Below are 24,207 nucleotides of genomic sequence, written 5' to 3' on the forward strand. Positions count from 1 at the left end.
GTAATGCAGGTTGAAGAGGAAGGAATAGAAACAGAAAAGACAAATCACCTTAGAGGAGATAAACCAACTTTATTGTCCATCATGATGATATACAAAAAACTAGAAATAATAGATTTGTAGAGAAGAAATAAATGAATAGTTAATAAGAGGGCAAGAGAAATAATTTAAATTTGAATTATTTTCCATGATTAGGAGGAAAACCATTTCAACGCACGTGTCTGGCCTCAGAGTAGGTTTTGTTCACTGGCCAAAGCCTGCCGTCAAGTTAAGGTATTCAGCGTCTTGTCTGTTCTACTGGCTCTTGACAAAACCTCTGAGGTCTTCGAGAAAAGTAATGTACTCCTGGTGCTCCAGGGCTGTGCTGAGCTCCACCAACTCATCCGCAAAAGTGTTGTCCACCCCTCGGTCCGCAAGGAAATCCATTAAGTGGTCGTATAAGGCCTATAGGAGAAACATTTATTACTTAAAAAAAAAAAAGACTTCATCTATAATATTTACTAATTAAAATGCTTCTTGGTCTCTCCTTGGACTAGGAGCCTCCCCCGCAGGGCCCATGAACACCCAATTTTATCAAGCACTCACCCAGTCTAGGGAATCTGTGTTGAGTGTGTAATTTGTGTCCTTCCATTCCGACTCGCCCGTGGACTGAAAGCTCACTTCCCTGATGGAGAAAATGTCACTCTCGCCCTCTTCTTCTTGTCCAACCTAAGGAGACAGTAGTTGGGAAACTGAAGGGTTTTCCAGGACAAGCCAGACTCAAGCAAAGAAGAGGGACTATTTACAGGTTGAAACTAACCAGGTTTTAATCTTGCTCCCTGATCCCCCATACCTCTCCTCCCCCGCTTTGCTGGTCTAAGCTAGAAAAGGAACCAGTAAGGTTTCTGGAGGCCCTCCTTGTCCCCAGGGATGCCAAGGTGTTGGGACTCCATCCTACAAACCTCATCTTCTGGATAGTGACAGTCCAGCACAAGGGCCTTCTTGCCACCACTCTTTATAACTTCAACCACGAAATTGGGAGTGGATGTCAATTCAGGCTGGGGAAACAAGAACAAGTCAGCATATGCCGTTGTTGGTAGGGAAAGGCTGGTTGCCTGGATCAAAGGTCTCAGACAATTTAGGTGATTTGGCAGCCACCATTATCAGGATATTATGTAGCCATTTTTAGTCTTATGCTACAGTGTTTCTAAATAAGAAGCCTAGACTCTAACACAGAGTTTTAAAGCCACATACCAGCTCATTCAGGAGACTGGGATGAACTTTTCCTATTGATCCTCTAAAGACTATGTTTTAGAGGGCAGAGCATCCTATATTTAGAACAGTCACTTCTGTCAGCACCCTAAAGAACATACTGGGTTTAGAATTAAGAAATCTGAATTCCCGCCCCAGCTATGTGTCAATTAACTGAGATCTCGATCATTCCTTAATCTTCCTGGGTCTGTTTCTCGATCCATAAACTGCAAAGCTGGCCTAAAGCTCCAAGATCTCTTTCCAACTGACTATTTCAGGATCTTCCTATGGCCCAGGACCAAAGGCCGGTGCATCTGGCTAACTGGCAGTCCTGTGTATGAAAATCACAGCTACTCGCTCTTTGATGGTGAGCCATCCAATGTCAAAGTGATCCTAGTTGGGGTGGCTAAGACAGCAGCACACCAGGGAACTGTGCTAGTTCATGAGACAACACAGATGCCTGCTTAGTCAGAAAGTCGGGGGACCCTGTGGCCCTCATTCCAGCTGTTTTCTAGGCCAGACACACCACTTCCTAAAATGTTTGAAGTCTGGCCACCATCCAGGTCCAACCAACAGGGCCAGCAACATAAGGAAAGGTGTTGCCAAAATCTCTTAAATCTGTGATGCTCCTGGCTTTGCTACTCTGGTTAAGTGGCTGGTGTTTATTACCAGCCTGTGACATGTTAGAACATTACTCATTTGGAAACACTCCAAATGATAATCTCTGATTATCAAACACCTTCCCATCATGGAGGGGTTTAGACAGTGTCAACTCCTTTCCATTAGGAGGACACAGGCCAAACTATAAAGCCTAAGCTTGCAGATGGTAATTTACTCAGTCCCTGGCAAAGAAAAGGGACCATACATTATTCCTAGTGCTAAAGGTACCCAAAAACGGCTGCTCTGTAATTAAAAGTCCCAAGGATGGTTGTCCTTTGCATTCTCTCCTCCTTGCATTAGAGAAGTTAAACAAAAACAGCGCTCCTCTAAGCCCCTGGAATGGCCTGTCAGAACTCTGAGGTAAAGGCTGGTTACAGGGTTACAAGCTTACCTCCTGTTCTTCAGCCTTCTGCCCTTGGGAGGACTCCTCCTCCCCATCATATGTTGGTGGGATACTATTGTTAATGTTGAACGTGACAGTGATCCTAGAAAGGCAAAAGAAAACACAACAGACAGGAAATAGTTCCTTTTTTCTGTTTTTTCAATTATAGTTGACATTCAATATGTTAGTTTCAGGTTTACAGCATGGTTAGACATTGATGTAATTTACGAAGTGACTCCCCCATAAGTCTAGTACCCACCTGGCACCATACATAGTTATTACAATATTGGCTATATACGCTATGCTGTGACTATTTACGTCCCTGTGACTATTTTGTAACTGCTGATTTGAATAATACTTCTTAATCCCTTCACCTTTTTCACCCAGCCCCTCCACGCCCCCCGCCCCTCATCTGGACAGGGTAGTTTTAACTGAGTAGTTCAATTTAAATATTAAAACCTGCTAAAGTTAAAAATGTGTACTGAAACAATGTCTCTACCCCAGCTGTCTTTACATCTGAATTATTTACAGGTATTCCAGAAAAGCCTGAGTGCCTACATCCCACCTAAGACGGATTCAGCAGGTCTCAAGTGTGCCTATTATGTGCCAGCTGCTGGAAGTCAAACTAACAGGCCCCAGTTTATCTCAGCCAAAAAGAGCCACGTGTGACCAGGCCAGCATCCCAGGGCTCACTGACATCGTTGTGTCCATTGGTCATCTCATGGCCACAGCCAGCTGACATTGCTCACCGTGGTCCTTCCAGGGCATCTTCCAGTGACAGTGAGCAGCTGAGAAGCTGGTGGGATGGAATAACGGTCTCTTTTAAAAAGCTTTTCTCCATCAGAAAATCTGCCCCTCGGAGGAAAGGAAGGAGCACTGGAGGGTTGCATCAGCTGAGGACAAAGGGCAGCCCTGGCCCCAGGAAGGGGAAGCCTCACACAGAACATTATGCTGCAGTACAGAGTCATTCTTCAGAGCACTCGTGGGAAGTTTTATAATCACAAATCAGGCCAGAAACAACCAACTAATGACAATTCCAAGGTATAAGAATTGACCCGACAAATCATGTTCCAAAGTTTTGAGTTGAAATTAAAAGTGATGTGAGATTTGAAACAAACACTGCTGGGCTGCCCAACTCCAACAGGCACGATGTATATACAACAGCACACTGTAAACTTGTGCCCCCTGGAGCTGTGCTAACTGGCTGCCTTCCCAGGAAGCCACTTTCCCATAGAACAGTGGTGGTCAGGTTCAGCCCCGAACGGTCTGATATGCAACAGTGATGACCAAGTTGAGCTCCTACATGATCTGTAATGGCCCCAAACTGGCTATGACTCACCCTAGGAAAACGGTTTAGGTGAAATTACAGAACTGACCTACTCGTATAGGTGGGAAAAAACACACTACACCACTAGGCAAAAAAAAAAAAAAAATCAGAACCCTACTTCAAAAACATATACAAAAGTCCACTCAAAATGGATCATAAAAACAGATGAGCTTGGTCAAAAGCTCCCCACCTTTCTTTTTTTATTTTTAAAGATTTTATTGGGGAATTGGGGGAGGGGAACAGACAAGTTGCTGTTCTTTTTGTTCTTCAGTCTAGTTGTGGAGGACTTCGCTTCACTGGCCCAAGTTGGTATGATCATTGTGCTCTTCCCGTGTGAGGCAGTACTTGCCAGCCATTGAATGGCCTCTCATGGCGGCTCACAAAAGCACATGCCAGCTGCCGGCCAGCCCCACTGCAGCCTATCCCATCGCCAGCGACTCATGGCAGCCCAGCCCCAGGTCGAGCTGTTGTTCACCATCTTAGCTGTGGAGGGCAGTGTCACTGGCCCTCATGTGGGATCTGAACAGGGGCCCTGCTGCTCAGAGCCGCCGTCCCAAGCCAACTCTTAACCAATGTGCCACTCGGCTGGCCCTCCCCTCCTTTCTAATGGCAACCATTTACTACAATGTAATCTCATCCTGTTCTAGAAGAGTTGCATGTCTTGCATTTTCGCTTACTGTAAACATTAGGGAACAGGGGCCTTGTTTTACTCAGAGCCTGTAGTGTAGTGAGTCAAGCACTGTAAACCTGAGATCAAACTGATGCTATCATTACTGTAAGAATTTCTGAATTTGCATGCCCAGAGGCAGGGCATGGCCTCCATCACCAGTAGGGGTTTATTGAATGAGTGTTTCTACTGGTTCAATAAACTTACGGCTATATACTTTTGTGCTATTTCCTTACCATCTCCTTAGTGACCTGCCCACAGGAAATGTGTGTGCAGTGAAGGAACTACCAGGAACTTACAGAATTATCCGAATGAATCTTTCTGTCTCTTGGAAACTATGTATCAAGGTACCTGCCACAGCTCAGCCTGGAGCTGGGCTGCCCTGAGGCAACAGTGTAGGCAGCAGCCCCTGTGGCAGTGGGTTGCCATGGGCTACCGTGTGTAGCCAGCAGCCAGCGTGAGCAGCCAGCAGCCGCAGTGAGCTGCCGTCCAGAAGCCTGCGACTGATCTGCCTCGCCTGGGAAGAGTGCGATGATGGTGCCAGCATGGGCCAGTGAAACAACATCTTCCACAACTAGACTGAAGAACAAAAGGACAGCAACTTGTCTGTTCCCCTTCCCCCAATTCCCCAGCGCTGTTCCCATCCCCCAATTCCCCAATAAAAAATATTAAAAAAAAAAATGTACGCGCCTTAACTCTAGCTGTTCTGGGGATGACCTGGGCCAGGGTCATCATGGGTTTAGGCTCCCCAGAGGCCACAGTACTTACTTTTCTCCAGCAACATTCCGTACTAATTTGGCTTCTGTCCCATTCACTTCCAGCTCCCAACCTCCAGACATCTTGGGGAGGGACTTATGCTTCTGTATCTTCTTTTCCTCCTTAATTTCATCACTCAGGAATTCAACAAAAGCTTTGTCTCCTACAATGAAAATCCGTAAGATATGGAAAAAGAAAAGCCCATCAGTTTAAAACTTACAAATGACCCAGGTTACTCTAGCCAGAAATCTGGACTTGGACTGTTAATAACCATTCTCTGGGAACTTAGTCCAACTCATATCCATTAAGCCTGTTTCCTTCTCTGTAAAAATGCTGTAATACTGTCAGTGGGAAGCTGAGCTCTATTCTGGAAAAGTGATTTACAACAATGAACTCATTAGCACGGTTCACATAAAGCAAATGAGTTCCCAATTACCCTCTCCCACTTGCCAAAAGACATAACCACGCTACTTTCAACCACAATCTTGGGACATCCCTAAGTTCCATTTTCGAGAGACTAAGCTTAAAGTCGGTTTCCAGGATTTAACTGAATATCTCACCCTAAAATGAAACACTTTGCGGATAGGGGAAAAGGGGAAATGTGATCACACGTGGGTTTCACCCTCCGGTTGCCAATCACTGGGAAAATGTTTCGGACCTCGCGGGGCAGCTCTGGGCCGCCTACCCGTGGTCTACACTTCCCGGCCCCCCATCCCATTCGGGAATCTGCCCCTCACGGCCCCCGCGCACGTGCGCGAACTCACCTTCCGTGTGCAGCGCGCCGCAGCCGCAGGAGCAGGGTCTGCGAGGCCGCAGGAGGCTGGGTAGTCGCGCAGATCCCGAGCGCACGCTGAGGAACCCAAAGGGCCGGGCGCACGGCCGGGGCGCGGGCTGCAGCAGTGGCCTGAGCGGCGGGAAGGGCGCGGCAGCGCGGAGGCCGGCGACCGCGGAGCCCAAGGCTCGGGGCACGCAGCGCAGCAGAGGTAGCATCGCGAAGGCTGCAGCGGACACGTGCGGATGAGGACAACTTGGGCCAAGGCGTAACCTGACTGAGCTCACCGCCGGAAGTCCCGCCTCCACCTAGGAAGCGCTTCCGCAGCATCGCTTTGCAGGTCAAAGGCACGATGGGTAGGACCGCGCCCTCTGGTGGGAGGGAGATGGGGGGGGGGGGCCGCGCTCCTGCGCAGCCTCCCGGGGAGGTTTCCAATCCGGTAACTGAACTTTTTAGCTGAGTCAGCCGGCCTGAGTCGGATGTGCGAGGCTTTGTGTTTAATTCGCCAGCATCAATTCTCTCCAGTGCCTGCTGACACTCTCTAAATTTTCATCTACTGTTCTGAAAACACGCCAGGCTGACTTCGTAGACCGCAGTCTTGCCTCCCCCAACAACTTAAAAGACTAGCCTTTAAGGTCATCTCCTTTAAAGATCCCTTCCTGTAACCTCCGCTCTTCCATGAAAGATAGGAACTCACGCGGCGCATCCCCCGCCGCTACGCTTCACTCTTCTCTCTGGAGAAACCTCCTGCATTGCTGATTTACCTGGCAGCCTCCCCTCACCCCAATCAGACTGGGAGATCCTGAAGGGCAATTCCTGCGACCTTCCCTCTCCATATCCTCCTACCTTGCTCTCAGGTTCTGATGGGACATCATTTTTTTGGGTGCGAGAAACCATGGCTTACATCAGATTTAGGTTAAGAACCGATGTCCCTATCTACCAGGACACACAGGATATATATGGTACTAAGAAAGTAAGTCTTCACCATTAGTGCAAAGTTAAGATTAATAATATAGTCTAAACAGCATTCTGTAAATAAGGAAAAGGAGACTCAAGATAGAAGCCATACACATGTACAAGATTCATTTTTAATGGATGTAACAGTCATGTGCAAATTTAAGCATTTATATACAAGAACTGATGTTTTTATAGAGCTGTATCTATTTGAACAAGACCAGATTCTCAAAATACAACATAAACCTGAATCAATTTGATTTTTCTGGTTTCTTTTTTCTGCAAGTTATAATATTCTGATCAAATAAAATATAATCAAATCCTTGCTTCCCCACGGGTGCAATGTTCCCTTATAGAAACTCAAGGAATGCATTGTAGATGGCCTGGCCACGATTCCAAGCAGTTCTTGATAGCTGGATTAAACGGATTTATGTATCATGATACATAAAAAGTTTTACCCACAGAGCAAAACCTTGTCTCCATTCTGGCATCTGTTTACAACCAGCAGAGATGCCACATTAAGTAAGGGTTCTTAACGAGGGCCAGCTGTTGGCAGTTCTTCCCCTGTAAAGAAATCTGCATTGCTCTGGATGTTCCGCTCCATGATTACTAGAAATAGACAGACACCTGAGGCATGCGAGCTGCTTGAAGTGCATCTAGTGATTCGCCCAGATATGGGTTTCACAGGTTGGAACAGAGGTGTTACACCATCAAAGATTAGACCAATGGAAAAAGAGTAGCTAGAGATTATACTGCAACATCATTGTGAAACATTTAACTTTCTTAAGAAAGTTTAAGTTTAAAATGTACTGTCCCCTGCAGCTCAATATAAATAACCATTTATTTCTTTGTAGTAATTTGTGGAGTCAGAATGGGTTTTCTAATCTGATTTAATCCCTGAGCAGCTATGTTAAAAATTAACTTTTTAAAAAGCCCAATAAAAAACTACTGTATTAAAACTCTACCAGAATGTTACAGTGATAAACATATTTCTATACAGAAACATTAAAGCTACTTAGAAGCTATTTATATTTACTTAGAAGTTATTTATCCCTATTCCTGCTCAGAATTTATATTTCCAGAAAATCTTTAGGTACTTAAATTGGACACAAATTATTCCAAGTTTTACTTGCCCCAGAGTATATACACCTCTCGATAGAGAATTTGCTGAGGAACATGATAAATCACCCCACTCCCCTATTTTTTTACCAGCATGATGAATGTTTTATTAAAAATATAATATTTTCTTTTAGCCAGTCAGGCTAAATATCCTAGGCCTCTATTAAATAAATGAGAAAAATACACTTTAAAAACCTTTTACAAGGGCCGGCAGAGTGGCTCAGTTGGTTAAGAGCTTGCTCAAAAGTTTGAACTCTGAGCAACAGCGGTTCGAGTCTTGGTCCGAGCTGAGCTGCCGCTAAGATGCCAACAGGTGGCAGGATGGCTCAGCCAAAACAAACAAACAAACAAACAAAAACCTTTTACAACAGTAAAAACAAGTCAATCTGAGGAACAGCCAGCTAAGTCTAAGTATTCAATAAGACAGAGTATATAGGATCTGTCGAATCCTATTTGGCCCAAACGTAACTATTTCTAACAGAATTAAATCACAAGTGCCCATACAGCCCTGAACACCAGATAAAAGCTTAACTTCTCAGGGCCATGGCTAGTGCTCAAGAGCCTGAGCCAGACTTAACATTCACAAGCATGAACAGATGGGACCCAGAATGGGGCGCTCCAGCTGGCTATGGTCTCAGAGAAGAGTTCACTGGATCCAGAGTGAAAAGACCATCCACTGTCTCTGAAGAGTCTCTCAGACAGTTTGGCCTGCCTACAGACTGTATGATTCACTTTAAATAATGACCAAAATACTGCACATGTGTGTTTAGACCAATTAAGCACAATAAAAGGGCTAAGTCTTGGATTCTCCTAGGGCAAAACATTATCTAGGGAAAAATCATTTGCATTTGATAATTAAACAGCCAAGAAGAACCTTTAGTGTCTTTTCCTTTCTCAAAATATGAGAACAGGAAGAGACTGTGGAGACCTTCTAATTCCCTCTGAGAAATGCAGAAACTGAGGGTTAGAGAGGAATGACTGACACAGTTAGGCAGTAGCAAAAGCAGGTTGTCCCCAAGTCCCAAAGAAGGAAAAGATAATAGAAAATAAATAAGATGCAAGGATATAAACCACAGATGAGGTGGATGGGGCAAGCCAATGCTGTCTGGGTTCTCCCCGACCATTTGTCTCTCTCCTCCACCCACCCCAACAGCTCTCTGACCAGGGGCCCCGACAGAAAAGGAATGGTTGACGTACAGCACAGAGTCATTCCTTATGCTCACATATTTATATGGGCCCAGTTATGGAGGAAAATGGCAACTGGCTATGCTCGAAGTCATCACGATTCAAAAAATACAAATCAACCTTCACCCAGGAAACGTCCATGTCTCCTGAAAGCATGGATGGGGTATGTGCCACAGAGGCACCCAGGACAAAAGGGCACAGCTCAGCAGCCTGCGAGCGCTCCTTTCCTGTTCTGTTTGGAGGCAGGAAGAGTCCACCCTGGCGAGGAGCTTCAGTAGGGGCGGCCAGCCCACGAGGTAAGAGACAACAGCCCCTCCCTCCTGAAATTTCTACAGATGTCAATCTCTTACGTTTTCTACTTAAAAACTTCATATAACTGTTAAAATAGATCCAAGGAGACCATCAGAGCTCTGCGACCTCCTATGGTCCCCTTCCAGAAAGTGCCCCTTAGTCACGAGAACTCAGGGGATTGTGTTGTACTCAATTCACATTAAGTAAAAAGCGGTAATATCACGCTCATGATTCATCATATGTTCACTGTGCGCCAGGCACAGCTCTGGGTACTTTCGTTTTCTCTAAACCTCATGACACCAACCCTATAAGTATTATTATAACCCCCACTTGGCAGATGAGGCAATGGAGGCTCAGAAGTTAACTAGGTCACCCAGCAAGAACTGAAAGCATAGCTCTGACATCTCAAAGGTATAAATGGTAGGTAGATGTCTACACGGTTCAGTCCTAGGAGGTTAAGCAAAGATGCCTGCAAGCTCCTGGGGTCGGGCATATTCCGCTGCATTAAAACCAATCACTTCTCTAGAGGGCGAGCTGGAAGTCTGCTGCGAGGATGGCTGCAGTCCCAGCTCTCAGGCCCCGGCAGCATTGGCAGCGGCCCGGGGGGCTCAGTTTCTGGCGGTTCTCAGCTTCCTGCGGAAATACTCGGGGGCGGCCTCACATAGCCACTGGGCATCTACCACGCAGAGGTCTCGCATGTAGCACTTGTTGGTGCGCAGCAGCTCCGTGTACACGACGCAGGCTGGCTTACAGTGGAAGAGGACCGACGAGGGGTGGATGGCCACCGGCTGGTGGGTGTCCGTGGTGGCATAGGTGCCGTCTAGCTGCAGCTCAGCGGTGCTCATGAAGAGGCTATGAGCCAGGCAGCGGCGGACACTCTCCATGTCTCCTCGGCATGACAGGATCGGCATTGACATCTGTTTCAGGAGGAAGCAAGAGATGGAAAAGACCCCAAACATAAATACTGCTCAGCACTGCACAGTATTTGGAACATGTGTAGCTAAAATGCTGTCCATACTGCAAGCCTAACAAAGTGGATATTGCCACTGGGAAGTGGTTTCCTCAAATGCCTCAGCAATCAGCATGGGTGAGGAGTGGCCCAGCTGAAGGAGAGTGGACTGAAAATAGGAAAACTGCAGCCTGGGAGAGTAAGGACCAACAGGGAGACAGGCATATAAGGTGCCAGACCACAGACAGGTTAGGTGAGCCAGCCCCCAGCCCCTCATGGAAATGCCTACCAGGACGCCCCAGGAAGGAAAGGCCCTTCCCTCTGACTACATCCTTCATCATCTCCTCACTCCAATCCATCTCACACACTGCCGCCAAATTAATCTTCCTGTCGTGCAACTCGAGCCATTCTTCATCCACTCAAAAACCTTCAGTGTCTCTGCTGCTCTGGCAAAGCTAGGCAAGCTTCCAACTGTGAAGCTGTGAATGAGCCCTTCTGAACATCCTGAGGTCCTCCAAAATCAGCTGCCTCCTCTTCCCCAGGCATGAGGGTGCCTTCACCGGCGCACTCCTGAGACAGACGCCCCTTAGCTCCGCAGTGGAAGTGTCAGTCATCAGCCAGTCTCCTGGCTCCACCCCCTTGCTGAGCGGGTCACATCACCTTGCACCCCAGGCCACAGCTGAACTGACCAATGGCAGACACTTGCCGGACCCACGCTGGGCGAGCTTCTCTCTTCCAGGCATTTAGAATCTGAACATGGCAATTCTGACCAGGCCCTGTTAGTCTCCTGAGCGAGAGGCCGCGGTAGGCAGTCTGAGACAGAAGGCAAGAAGGGGGAAGGAGGTGTGCCAAGAGCAGCCGAAATTAGAGGCCACGCAGGCCCAGAGAAAGCTGCCCTGGCTCCTGACAGCCTCCTCTGGTTCCTCATTCCAGTCCCTGAAGGCTGGCCTATTTCCTGCCCATAGGTCCCCAGAGACACCTCTTCATCCTCCTCCCCCTTTGCCCTCTAAGGTGGCTCAGGGGATTTTGTTCTTTGATGACGACACTATCGCCTCATCTGTCAGGAGGTGACTCAGTATCACCACCTGCAGGAAACCCAGAGTCCTACAGCTAAGTGGTGGTCTCTCCTTCCAGGCTGCCAGCTCCACCCTCCCTGGCTGTGTGATTTGGGACAAATTACTTAACTTCCTTAGGCTCTAGTTTCATCTGAAAATGGGAATAATAGCAGAATCAACCTTATAGGGGTAAAGTGAGGATTTCAAATCAGACAGCACATGAAAAGTGTTTAGAATGGTGCCTTAAGTATTTCATAAACAAATGTGATTATTATCATTATTACTGGCTTCTCCCATGAGTTATTCGTATATAGTATATGTCAGATTGCCCTCTGGATTGTTCCTTAAGATACCTAGCCTTCGGCAGATCTGTAAAACGCCAGGACCTTGACCAGTGTCTGGCATACAGAGAGAGGTGTGGTCAGCCTCTCACTAAAGCTTCCTAAGTTAAGTCAGAGCTAATAGAGAAACACCATTTCTACTGTCATTCATAAACTGAGAAAACTCATGAAGCCAAGAGGTGGTCCAGTAGGAAAACTGTTCAAGTGCAAGAGGGGTTTGGCGAAACGTGTAAAATTCAGAACACAACAGGCTACTATGAAAAGAAATCGCTTTAGTATTAACAACAGGCTAAATATAGGCAGCAGCTCTCTCCTAGGGACGTGCAGATGTCTGCAGTGAGGGGGCTGTCTCAGAAGAGGCCTGAGGCACAGACACCACAGGATTGTTGTGACAGCAAAAAGTGCCCCCCCACACACACACACATCTCTGAGGTAAAACGTGGAGTGTCATACAATCATTAAATAGATACCTGACAGGACTTCAAAACATGATGTACTCAAAGAGGGAATATAAGCTAATAGGAAACTTACTGGTAGATGATTTGGAAATAACTATCAAGAGCTAAATTCACCGTCCACAAACATACATGTAAGAGGATGGTCATTATGATATAATCTAAATAACCACCATTAGGGTCCTGGTTAGGTAAAATGTAGTGGATACAATGAAATGCTATAAAGTCACTAAAAAGATTAAGAAAGACACAGACAGACACTGAAAGACAGCCCAGGCACATTAAGTATTCAAGAAGTCTACCAAGTGGAAAAAAGTAAGTTGCAAAACAAAATGTATATCATATTTGTTTTAAAAAGAAAATTTTATGTGTGTATACACACACACACACACACACACACACACACACACACACACACACACAGGAAAACATTTTAGAAGGATCTACACCAGATTGTTAACAGTGGCTTATCTTTGGAGGGGCAGGATTATGGAGACTTTGAAACTTTCTACGTTATACTGTACTATTTTCTGCATTGTATCAATTTGTAACAATTATGCACTGTTTTTGTAATCTGAAAAAAAAATAAAGATAGTCCTACTAAAAAGAATCTTAGGAAGAATCCTAACAATATTGGACAATACTTTTAAAGTTTACAGAAGCTGAATATAAATTATATCTACAATTTATATAGCTTTCTAAAATAAGTATATTTTACACAGTTATTACTATGAGGAAATAGACCAAAATGGTGAGAGGTGTAATTGTTGGTAATTTTTAACTTTCTTCCTTAGTTTAAAATTTCCCTAAAACAAGAGCTTCTTTTGTAATCACTAGCAATAAGTAATTATAATTTTTTTATCTAGAAAAGAGTGACAGCTCCCAAAGAACAACCAGGAAGAAAGAATACCTTTAAGCAGATATCCCTCAGCTGTGCTCTGACTTCAGCTACTAGCATCATATTTTTGCTGTTCACAAAATTCTCTTTGCACCAGTCCTGAACAGGAGAAAAAGAGATATCACAATCCTCTCATTTCTACAGGGAAAATAATATCATTTTTAGAACATAGTTGAAGTTGGCTGGAAAACTTCAGTTGCCGAAAACAAATACAAGAAAATATCTTTACATCAAGAAGCATGAACCGTAAGGAAAAAATATTAATAATTTAAACTAAACTAAAAATTTAGTTTTATGTCACCATGAAGAAAGCTACAGACTGAGATGTTTGCATCACTACACCCAGTAAGGGTAAGTACTCCCAGAATACATTTTTAAAAACTACTACAAATCAATAAGAAAAAGACCAACAATCCAGTAGAAAATGAACAGAGGATATGAACAGACAACTCGCAGAAGATTAACTAGAAATGACCAGTAACCAATAAACTTATATAAGGATTCTCAGCCTTGCGAGGAATCGAGGCAAAGTAGTTTAAATAGCTGAGATACTATTTCACATCCACCAGCTTGGCAAAAATTAAAGTGAATTCAACTACTGGAGAGGCTGGTGGAAAAGGAAACTCTTATACATTACTACGGGGAGTACGAAGCGGTACTGACAACCTTGGGGAGACACATACCAGCCTGGTAAGGCTGGATGCTGCTACTCCAAGACCAGCAGGCCCATTCCTGGGTGTTGGCCCCAGAGAAACTCTCCCCAGTGTGCACAAGACCTGTAGATGTTCACTGTGCGGCTGGAAGCGGAAACAAGCTGCAAAAGGGTAGTGTAAGAAAACATTTATAGTATATGACGTTCACAGATATGAAGTGAAAGTATGCTGTCACCCACGAGAACACACTCCAGCTTCAGGACGGTGGTTACATAGGGAGAAAGGACTAGGAAAGGAGCAGAGCAGGGCTGTTGCAATATAAAATCTATCGCATTTTATTTCCTTAAAAATAAATTGAGGCAAATATAGCAAAACGTTCACAACTGCTAAAAGTGGATGGTGGCTGTTTTTTTTTCTTAAAAGACAATTTATATTAAAAAGCAGACAAAGTTAAAGCATGTATACTATGGCACAATTACTGGTTGAATTGATAAATGAGACAATATATTGTCATTTTCCATCTTGGTCCAAGGAACTGAAATATCATACAAACAAAATCTACTACAAAGAAAGTTAGGGGTAGGTGGGGAAAAAAATCAATTTGGTAGCTAAGAATGTGGGTAACTAAATAACTAACTTGTTCACATTAAGTACGAGTTAAACACAAGCAGAGAGAAAGGCAGGAATTACATTTCCTCCCTGGGACTGTGCCTAAATGCAGATGTTTCTGAAATGACATCTGGCATCATCTGGCATTCTAATGTGGCTCTTTAGATGATTCAACCAAAAAAGAAGTTCCACTTAAAGCACATGACCAAAGGGAGATCGCATTTGAGAAAAGGAATGAGATAAGGCTCACCTTATTTCCTCCTACGTTTTTGAAGGTCCGGTAGATATTGAGCAGGGTAATGTGGTCGCCCTCGCTGGATATGAACTTCTTCCGGACACCCTGCACCTCATCCCGCCGGGAGGGAGGGTTGTAGAGAACACTGTCCACAGACAGCAGGGAGACAATGGTCAGTATCTCCTCTGTACAGTGGAATTTGGGGGACAGGAGGATGGTCTGCAAATCAAAATTTAATACTGTGTAAAAGATTCTTCCGATTTCTGTATATTGCTCTTGCAGCTTCCCTTCTAAGGTGTTTAAAGGGCAGGTGTTTCTAAAACCACAACAATGTGTTACTTTACTTTTTTGTAAAACAGATGACTGCCTTCCCCGAAGGATTCCAAATTGCCTGTGGGTAGGGCTCATGACTTAATTGAGTTTGAATACCACATAGAAGAGAAGTCAGTATTAGACACAAAGTAGGGGTTGATAACTATTTAGGAGAAAAAGTGAAAATTAATCTAGCAGCACTGGGTTTAGGAGCCTACTTTGGGATGGCTAACCTCTATTGTACAGAAAGGGGGCTTTGGGGAGGGTATCATTTACTTTGGCAAATTTGGGTTCTAAAGGAAATGCTGCCATCTTTCTTCCAATTGGAGTCAGGGTAAGCTGGTCATCCTTATGTTCAAGAGCACCTAACAGGTCCAGTTGGGCAATGGCCGCCTGAACGTGATCTAAAGAAACAGAGACATAAAAAGGAGCCAAAAATCCAAAAAAGAAAGAAGTTGCAGCTAGTTCAGTATTTCTGGGAGCTTCTCGTAGCTCTACAACTGATCAAACCACACCAAAGATCACAACCATCGCTGTCCCCAGGACACACTTTCAAAGCTGTTAATGGCACCACTGTCTTCAGTTCCATTCCTTTTTAAAGACAGGTCTGTAATTTGGCGATATGTGTGTAAATTTTAAACCCAGCAATGTTACACTTAAGAATTTCACCCACAGACATGCCCATACATTGTGCAGGGTCCTGATCTCCAGATGCACACACACAATGGAAACAACAGTGCCTCATGGGCTCCTGGTGAGAAGGACACTATTTACTATTCGCTCCTTTATACTTTTTGAATTTTGAACCAGGTAAATTCATTGCCTATTAGAGAATAAAAAAGCATTTCTAAGATGTAATAATATATGTACCTACTGAGAGGAAATGATCTGTATGACATATTAGGTGCACAATGCAATGTGCAATGTCTCAATCAATAGAATTGATTGAGAAAAACATGCCATTTTGTTTTAGCCATAAAATGGAATAGTATTCAGTGGTGAAAATGTATCAACACAAATAAACCTTACAAAAGATGAAGGAAAAAGGTTACTGAAGAACTGATACATAAAGGTGTAAACTGAAACAATACACACACACAGGCTAAAACATTATAGAAAAGCAAGGGAACTACAGACAAAATGCGGGAGAGCGGTTACCTCGAGAGAGTGGGGAGGAAGTGAGGGTGGCAGGGAGGGGTCCAGGGGGCTGTAAGGGTGCTGGTAAGGGGTTCATGGGTGTTGGTTTTACTACTCCTTCTACCTTACATGTATGTTCTTTGTGTGTAGGAATTTAGCAATGAAAGGAAAAAATACTTTTTTTTCTTTTTTTGCTTTCTCTTTTTATTGTGTCTATATGAGATGATGCATGCCACCTAAAATTATAGCAATACTCATCCCACAATATATATAAGGAAAATCATTGTGCTGTTCACTTAAACTTATACAGTGATGTATGTCAATTATATATCAATAAAACCGAGAAGAAAATGAAAAATAAAGGGTAGAACAGTGCACAATATGTATTGCTATTTGTATTTTAAAAGAGTCTACATATACTTGTGTATGCATAGATTTTCCCTAGAAGACAACTAGAAAATGGTCACAGTGGTTGCTTAGGGACCAGAAACTAAGAACCTGAAGATCAGGGGTGGGACCCTTGATGGTGGGACACATTAAGTTTTATTTATTTATTTTTAACGAATTGCATCTCTTCACTTAAAAAAGAGAGAAAAAATAAAGGAAAATGATGTAATGAAGAAATGTCAAGTGCTAAAGCTATATCATTAAAAATCCCAATTACTTTTCTTCCTCCATGGAGATTACCAGTGAAGGGCAGCAACCAATCAAATTCCAGTCGCAAGCAAAGAAGCTTGATCTTTTCAGTCCCTTTGTTGGCAGAAGTACAATTTCATCAGGTTTCTGTGTAACCTCCCTCGACTACCTTCACTGGTTCCTGAGGCCATGGAACCGACTGAGTCCCTATAGGAAGCCACTGTTTCTGTACCGGAATGGTGCCGATGGCACAGAATCTATGCTTTCACGACTCTAATAGGCTGCTTCTCTGATAGTTAATGTTCTCCACCAAAGCACAAAAGGAGACCTCTAAAATATTTTTTTGGAGAGTCCATTTGCTGCTGTTTGTCTACTGGTCCACCTTCTACTCCACTGCAGATTCCACTCACCTGGAGACGGTTTGGACATGAAGTCAAAGGTGAGCACGTTGGGGACTTTCATCGCTAGGAGCTGCAGCATCACACTCGCCAGGTTACACCTACGAACAGTGAGAAACTTGGGCTGTGCATTCTCCCTGGTCTTCCAGCCAGTGAGTCAAAACCATCCATTGAGGAGTGCTAGTGAGAACTGCAGTTCTGGGAAGGCACGAGCAATCAGGAAAGGGAGATGGGGCACACATGGCAGGGGGTAGGAGCACCTCAGGCCTACCTTTGGATCTCTGGCACTGTCATCTTCTCAAACTTCTCAAACTCATCCTCTGTGTAGAGTCGGTAACAGATACCACTGTCTTCTCTGCCGGCCCGGCCTGTGCGTTGCCAGGCCTGGGTCTTTGACACCCGCTGCACAGCTAACACCTCCAGGCCACTGTCTGGAGGGAGAATGGGCCACATTAGTGTTTGACTCATATAAACAAACTGTTTCCACAGTGTGGCCAAAAAGAAGCATTCCTCAGAACACCAGTGATCCTTTCTGCAAGACATGAGTCTAGAAAAACTCAAGGCTAAATTGGAAAGCACAAAACCAGGCTTTTCTGCAGTGGACACTGCATGGAATCTGTTACTGAAACATCAGAAAAGCCTCATGCTCATAGCAGAGGGCCGGGAGAATACATTTTAGAGGTCTGGCTTACATCACAGGGTGACAACCACCCCAGCTGGCCCAGGACTTGGGACTTTTGGTGATAAAACTGGGCTAGTCTCCACAAACTAGGATGGTTGGTCACCCAATCAATCAATGACTCAGAAATGAAATGCTTCCAGTCCCTTGTACACTATATCCTCCCTCCCACCTCTATTATAAAAGAGAGATAATGTGATGCTGTTACTCCTACGAGTAAATAAGGCTAATTTTCTTGATGAAGGTGTACTCTGTGCCAGGCACTGAAAAACCAAGCCCTTTCACGTGTTATCCCCAAAAGACACACATGTGAAAGTCAGCAGCTCAGCAGTGCATTTCAATGAAATATTTTGGAGTGATAATTTCAGCTGCCTCAAATCCTCTGTAGAATAAAGCAAGGTATAAGACAGGAAGAAAAATGATTCAAGCAAGCTTCCCACTGAACATTCTCAGGACACAGCAAAAGCCTCGCCCGAGCCCAGGGAATCCTAGGAAGCCTTGCGCCCGAACCAGCCATATTCAAATCGTGCTTCTGATGAGAGCCAATGATGGGGTATCAGGCTGTCCCTGGCCCAGTGCCATCATTCTTACCCAACTTCTGATGGGATTTCAGACCCTCCTCCCAGGTTCCTGAGCCTCTGCCCCCAAGTTTGTTAAATCCGGGCTTCTCTTTCTGCTCTTTCTTGTCTTATACCTGCCTCGGGTCTCCTTTCTGGCCTGGCTTCTGGATTGTCTCAGTTTTGGTACCTGCCACCCAAATCTCACTTAGTTACAAACATGAAATGCTCCTTTGGGGGAAACTGGGACTACAGGAAACTCAATGGTGGCTCACTACACACGGAAGAGACATTCATGAGCTACAAATTCTCACCAGGGTTATACTTCTTTGCTTTAACCATGCCCGTGTCAACTACATATTTTATTCCTGTAATGGTTATGGAGGTTTCAGCGATGTTGGTTGAAATGATCACTTTGCGATAGCCCTAAAAGGAGGAAGAAAACCAAAAAGCCGTATGACACACATATGATTCAGAAGTTTTAAAACATATTCCTCACCATTAATTTCCACAATTCAATCATGATCAAGAAAAGATGACTTTGCTATTAATGACAGCTGTTAATACTGATGGTTGGTCATTAAACTGGGTAGGGGAATTGCAGTCTTAAAAACTTATTTTGAGGTGATGAGATGTAGCAAACAGGCAGTTTCAGAATTTGGTAGATGTGGGTTGGGACCCTGGCTCTGCAGTTACTTACTGTGTGCCCCTGGAGCAATTGCTACTGCATTTCTCTGCGCCTCAGTGTTTATAAAATAAAATGGGATCATAACCTACCTTGCCAGTTCTAGAAAAGATGAGAGACAGTATATGTAAAATGTTAGCACAGTGCCTGGCACAGCATGGGCACCCAACAAATGGTATTATGGACAGATGCAGTTGTTATGTTGGACCTTAGAAGAGTCACTCATTTACCTTTCAGCTTTTGCCTTTGCACTCTCCCGCATCCCCTGACATCTGTTTCCCTGTTCTTACCGTAACAGAACTGCATGTGTAGCTGTGTATTATATTCCTGCAGCTTTTCAGCTACTGTATCTGGTGCCTGAGCATCTCGTCCCATACAGCTTATCTGGAGTCTGGTGACAGGCATACCTACAGGCCCCACTGCTGGATCCGTCTGCATGCCCGGGGATGGGGCTTGACAGCGGAGGTGGTGCGCTCACCTTTGGGGCCCCCTGGAAGACACGGAGCTGCTGGGAATAGGGTAGGGAGGCGTACAGAGGAAGGACTAGCATGGGAGGGCAGCCATCCGGGAGGTGCTTTGCAATGTCTCGGCAGGTCTTGCTCATTGCTTCGATCTCCTCCTGACCAGTGAGGAACACCAGGATGTCCTGAGAAGAAGGGGCTTCCTATAAAAAAGGTGTAGTGGGAATAGTAGGCATTAATAGAAATGCTTCACCTTGCAAAGGGAAAGAACATCTAAGTGTTCAGTTAAAAACATACCCATTCACCTGATCTTTCCTTGAAGTCTGTTCAGATATATTTGTAAAGTACTTGATGGCAAAATTCTTGAAAAAATGTGTAATAATAATTATATATGTGTGTATATGTATATATGTAAATATATATATTTATGTGTATGCATACTTTTTTTAGCCCAGTATTAACAGGACAAATGTTCAAAGGTACACACAGACAGCGTAAAATCTAAAACAGTCAAACTTTGTCAATGGGAGAACTCATCAAAGCCGCCATGTAACCTGAATGTACCTGCAGCCGTCATTCATGAAAAAGCCTCACCTCAGGTTGGCTTTTGGCAGTTACATAAGGAAGATTGACCTTCTTCTCCAAATACTATCAAGATGACAATGCAGGTGTAAGCCCAGAAAGACAAAGAGACTGGGAAAAAAGAATAGATCAGAAGTTTCAACCCATTTTGAAAGACAGAAGAGATGGGGCAGGGGTGGATGACTTGACTGGGCAGAGGAAATTCCAACCTGGGTGTCTGCTAAAGGGAATGGTGACAAGAGATGTGCTGATTTCCCTGGAGAAGTCAGAAAGACCAGGACTTGGGTGCAAGGCCAAGGCGGATAGTGGGAGGGTGAAAACCCAGGAATTGGCTCAGAGTCTGAGTACAGTGTGGTTGAACCCCCAAGGTCCCCTCCTCTACTCGACGCAGCCAGGAGGCTGGGAAGACACATGGTGACACAACAGGATTGTCAACACAGGAGGGTGGCAAAGGGAAGAGTCAGGATGACAGCTACACAGAGGCCCAGGACAGCAATCTGTTCAGCAGAAGAGCAGCATAGAGGACTCTGGGAAAAAGGGGAATACGTTTGAACACTAACAAATATTTATGATTGGCATATGATAGCTGATGGAACACTTGGGGAAAAATTAGCCATATATACACAGAAAACTTGTACAGCTACGTTGTACAAGGAACATGGCACTGGGATGGTGCACCACTAGCAATGTAGGGACATAATATTGCAAATACTGATACTTGATTTCAAAAACATGGGCCGGCCGAGTGGCTCAGCTGGTTAAGAGCTCACTCAAGAGTGTGAGCGCTGAGCAACAGGGTCGCCGGTTTGATTCACGGCCCGAGCTGAGCTGCCGCTGAGCTGCTAACAGGTGGCAGGATGGCTCAGCTAAAAACAAACAAAAAACCAAACAAACAAAAACATTGTGATTTAACTATGTTGACAGGATGAAGGAGAGAAACAGAAGGTAGGGGAGGGGCTATTTCTAAATCCTCATCTACCGGTAAGAAATTAATATATTGGGTCGTTGGGAAAGTCATGACGTATTTGTCTCTGTTTTTCAATGCAAAAATGTGTCATGACTTTCCCGACGACCCAATATAATGCTAACAAGCCAACAAATAGCAATCTAAGCAGTTTACTTTAGAAATATGAAAGTAATATCCAGGGGAAACAGTTAAGAAACTCCAAGTGGTTACTTTAAAGAGCAGGATCTGGGATGGGAAAGGGAAAAGAAACTGATCTTTTTTTATGAGCCTTTTAGAATTAGCTACTTGACTCAAACTTCAAACTACACATGCATCACTTAGGTGAAAATAAAAACTAATTTTAAAAAGTTTGCCTCTAGATTTTTTTGAGAAAGCTAATGGGAAGGTAAAAACAGTCAATTTTATACAAATTAAAACAAAAATGAGGTGATTTACTCACTCAAATTTTTAAGTAAATGCTTAATAAAATGAGAAGAGATTTTGAAATATTTCTCTAACACGGTTTTATTTTTAAAATGAAAACTCTACATTGGAACCCATTATTGGGTTAATGCCAACTTTTCTTTTTTACTATGAGGGAGAAAATACCAGGAAACAACACATGTAGTAAAGCAGATGGTGTTTCATAGGACTCATTTCAGTTGTACAGATTGTGTGCTGGGTTGCAACATAAAATGTGCTTCTTACTGGGGGTTATGGTCAAAAAAGGTTTACGAGCCACGTTCTAATGTATGAAAAGTCTTCTGGCTCAGCTGGGGAAAGACGCCGGTCAGAGGAAAATTAGTTTTCTTTTTAGAGAAAATGAGAGCTACCGTAAAAAGGGATAAACAGCTGGACCTGGTCAGTGAATTCCTTACTCAGTGACACGGCTCACCAAGTTGTGCTTCTCTTTTCAGGGCTGAGTGTTCCATCAAGTTCAAGGTAAAGCAGACCCTGGCTGGAGCCACACCCGCCCCTCACCTGGTGAATCTGGAAGACTGAGACGAGAGCAGCGTGCAGGTAATCGTGCTGAGGCTGCTTGGTGTAAAAAATCTGGATTGGGTGCTGCCGGCCCTCCAGGTAGAGGACGGGGGCGCCATTGAAATACTGAGAGAACAGGTCCACGTCCATCGTAGCTGACATCACAATTACCTAGTATGAGATGGAAGAGGAGGATGGGAAACAGACATCGCGACAGCCTATCTGTGTCCCTCCCGAGCCCTAGAAGCGGATGATGAGGGCTGTCACTCCCGGCACGGTTAACTTTCTCCACAGCTCTGAAGCAGAGTGGGTGACGGAGAGCACGCTGAGGAAGAAACACAGGCCTCTTTCCCTAAGCGCACTGTACCTACTTTGAGGGGCAGCTTCCCCAGCTCCTTTCGCCTCTTCTGTGCAGCTTTCACCACTCCGAAGAGCACATCCGTGTGGATAGTCCGTTCGTGGGCTTCATCCAAAATGACACAGCTGTACTTCCGAAGCAGCGAGTCTGAAATTGCTTCACGCAGAAGCATGCCATCTGTCAGGAACTTGATCCTGGTGTCTTCTGATGTGACATCGTCGAAGCGCACTGTATAGCCAACCTGTGCAGAGAAATCACTCGCTCGTCAAACACTCCATGAACGCCCACTATGTAACCAGCACTGTGCCAGGCACTTGTGCTATCACAGTGAACAAGACCAACAGTGACAATGGACATGTGCCTTTAACTTGAATGCAATGACAATAAGCATTATAAAGAATTTGAAACTAGCCTCCTACCTGTAGCTTCTTTATAGTTTCAAGTGAAGCTAGATACAGATATGAAAAGATGTCCAAGATGTTTTTAAGTGAAATGCATACACACACACACACACACACACACACACACACACACACGAATTTGACTTATATACAGCTCTGGGACTCATTCTCAATGCCCATATATATGCTATAGAAAAATGCCTAGTTTTTCCAGAAAGACATGTAGATAAAAGATATAACAGAGGTTGTTGAACCCTTAAAAATGCTCAAGAAAAACAGCTAATTTATCCAACCTGCCAAAAGATTTGAAAGCAAAGCAAATGGGACTGATAGCTTGTCAGACCCTCTGATTTCTTAGAAATTGGTTAAAAACTCTGAGATAGGCTGAAACAATTGTGGCAAGAAAGACGCTCACTATGTCTTGTTCATAAAAAGAAAAGGCGGGGGGTGCGAAATGTTCATAAAGGGGGAAATTAGGTACCAGCTTCCCAAGTTCAGTTCTCTTCTCATCTGAGACTCTCGTAGCGAGAGAGATGGCAGCTACTCGACGCGGCTGGGTCACAGCAATGACGCCCTGGCGGCTGATTCCCCCCTCATAGAGGTACTGAGGGATCTGAGTTGTCTTCCCAGAGCCAGTTTCCCCTGCGAAAGAAAAAAAGTCTCATTTAAATGCAAACTGAAACAAATTTCACCAAACAAATGGATCAAAGTCGGAAGGAAAAGATAAAAGAAAATAAGCTGGCAAAGCCACAGGCAAATAGGTACTCACAAAATATTCCTGGTAGAGTGTTCATTGGAATTGTTTTTCAGGAGGCCAAATTGTATTAGAAAAATCTTTAAAATGTTTATACCTTTTGACCCACAATTCCACTTGCAGGAATAGAGTCTAAGGAAATAATTAAAGATGTGTATAACAATGTAGCTTCAGAGATGTTTCATTCAACTTTGTTCATGACAGCAAAAAACTAGAAACAATATAAATGTTCAACAATAGGTATAGTAAAAACATAAACTTAAATACAACTGTAATATAAAATGTTGTACTATTCAAAAGAATAAATGAGATTTATATGTTCTGACACGAAGTGACATCCATTCGTAAAGTGCAGCCATAACAAACTCCTCACCATTCCCTAGCCCGCTGCCTTCTTTCAAACCCTCTGCCTTGGCCCTCAGTATCATGAAATACCTGTTCTCACGATATCTGCCTGGCAAACTCTACAGCGTGAGCTAGACCCTGGGGCTGCACTGGCGGCCTCCAGTGTGCTCCCTAGTGCCTTGGTCAGTTCTCTTCCAGTACTGACCACCCTACATCTTGTGTAAGTGTTTAAACATTTCTGTGCTCCCCCAATCCCAGAAGCTCCTGGAGGGCAGAGAAGGTCTGTCGGTCTCTTCCAGGTACTTGAGCATCTGCATACAGTAACCACTCAATGTTATTTTTTACCTTAGTGCAGCGGTTCTCAACCTTCCTAATGCCGCGACCCCTTAATACAGTTCCTCATGTTGTGGTGACACCCAACCATAAAATTATTTTTGTTG

At 44.3% G+C, this 24,207-nt stretch overlaps 2 protein-coding genes across 2 annotated transcripts in view; both read right to left on the reverse strand.

The window, feature by feature from the left end:
- Positions 1-49: 49 nt before the first annotated feature.
- Positions 50-6,097, reverse strand: C1QBP (complement C1q binding protein). Its single transcript, XM_019664867.1, has 6 exons — positions 5,784-6,097; positions 5,032-5,182; positions 2,279-2,372; positions 939-1,034; positions 583-705; positions 50-441 (listed from the first exon to the last, which is right to left on the reverse strand). Exons 1-6 carry the CDS (start codon positions 6,007-6,009, stop codon positions 292-294), a joined length of 840 nt encoding a protein of 279 aa, XP_019520412.1. The 5' UTR covers positions 6,010-6,097; the 3' UTR covers positions 50-291.
- Positions 6,098-8,166: 2,069 nt separating this feature from the next.
- The window catches only part of DHX33 (DEAH-box helicase 33), an 18,182-nt gene continuing 2,141 nt past the window's right edge, over positions 8,167-24,207 (reverse strand). Inside the window, exons 2-12 of the mRNA XM_019664952.1 lie at positions 23,150-23,310; positions 22,281-22,508; positions 21,910-22,080; positions 19,418-19,603; positions 18,569-18,680; positions 17,290-17,449; positions 17,031-17,119; positions 15,124-15,251; positions 14,551-14,754; positions 13,051-13,137; positions 8,167-10,257 (exon numbers count right to left, since the gene is read on the reverse strand). Coding sequence (XP_019520497.1) covers positions 9,949-10,257; positions 13,051-13,137; positions 14,551-14,754; positions 15,124-15,251; positions 17,031-17,119; positions 17,290-17,449; positions 18,569-18,680; positions 19,418-19,603; positions 21,910-22,080; positions 22,281-22,508; positions 23,150-23,310 — 1,835 coding nt within the window. The 3' untranslated portion in view covers positions 8,167-9,948. The remainder of the gene's footprint in view (positions 10,258-13,050; positions 13,138-14,550; positions 14,755-15,123; positions 15,252-17,030; positions 17,120-17,289; positions 17,450-18,568; positions 18,681-19,417; positions 19,604-21,909; positions 22,081-22,280; positions 22,509-23,149; positions 23,311-24,207) is intronic.

Source organism: Hipposideros armiger, unplaced genomic scaffold, assembly GCF_001890085.2.
Source record: "Hipposideros armiger isolate ML-2016 unplaced genomic scaffold, ASM189008v1 scaffold_431, whole genome shotgun sequence".
Lineage (NCBI taxonomy): Eukaryota > Metazoa > Chordata > Mammalia > Chiroptera > Hipposideridae > Hipposideros > Hipposideros armiger.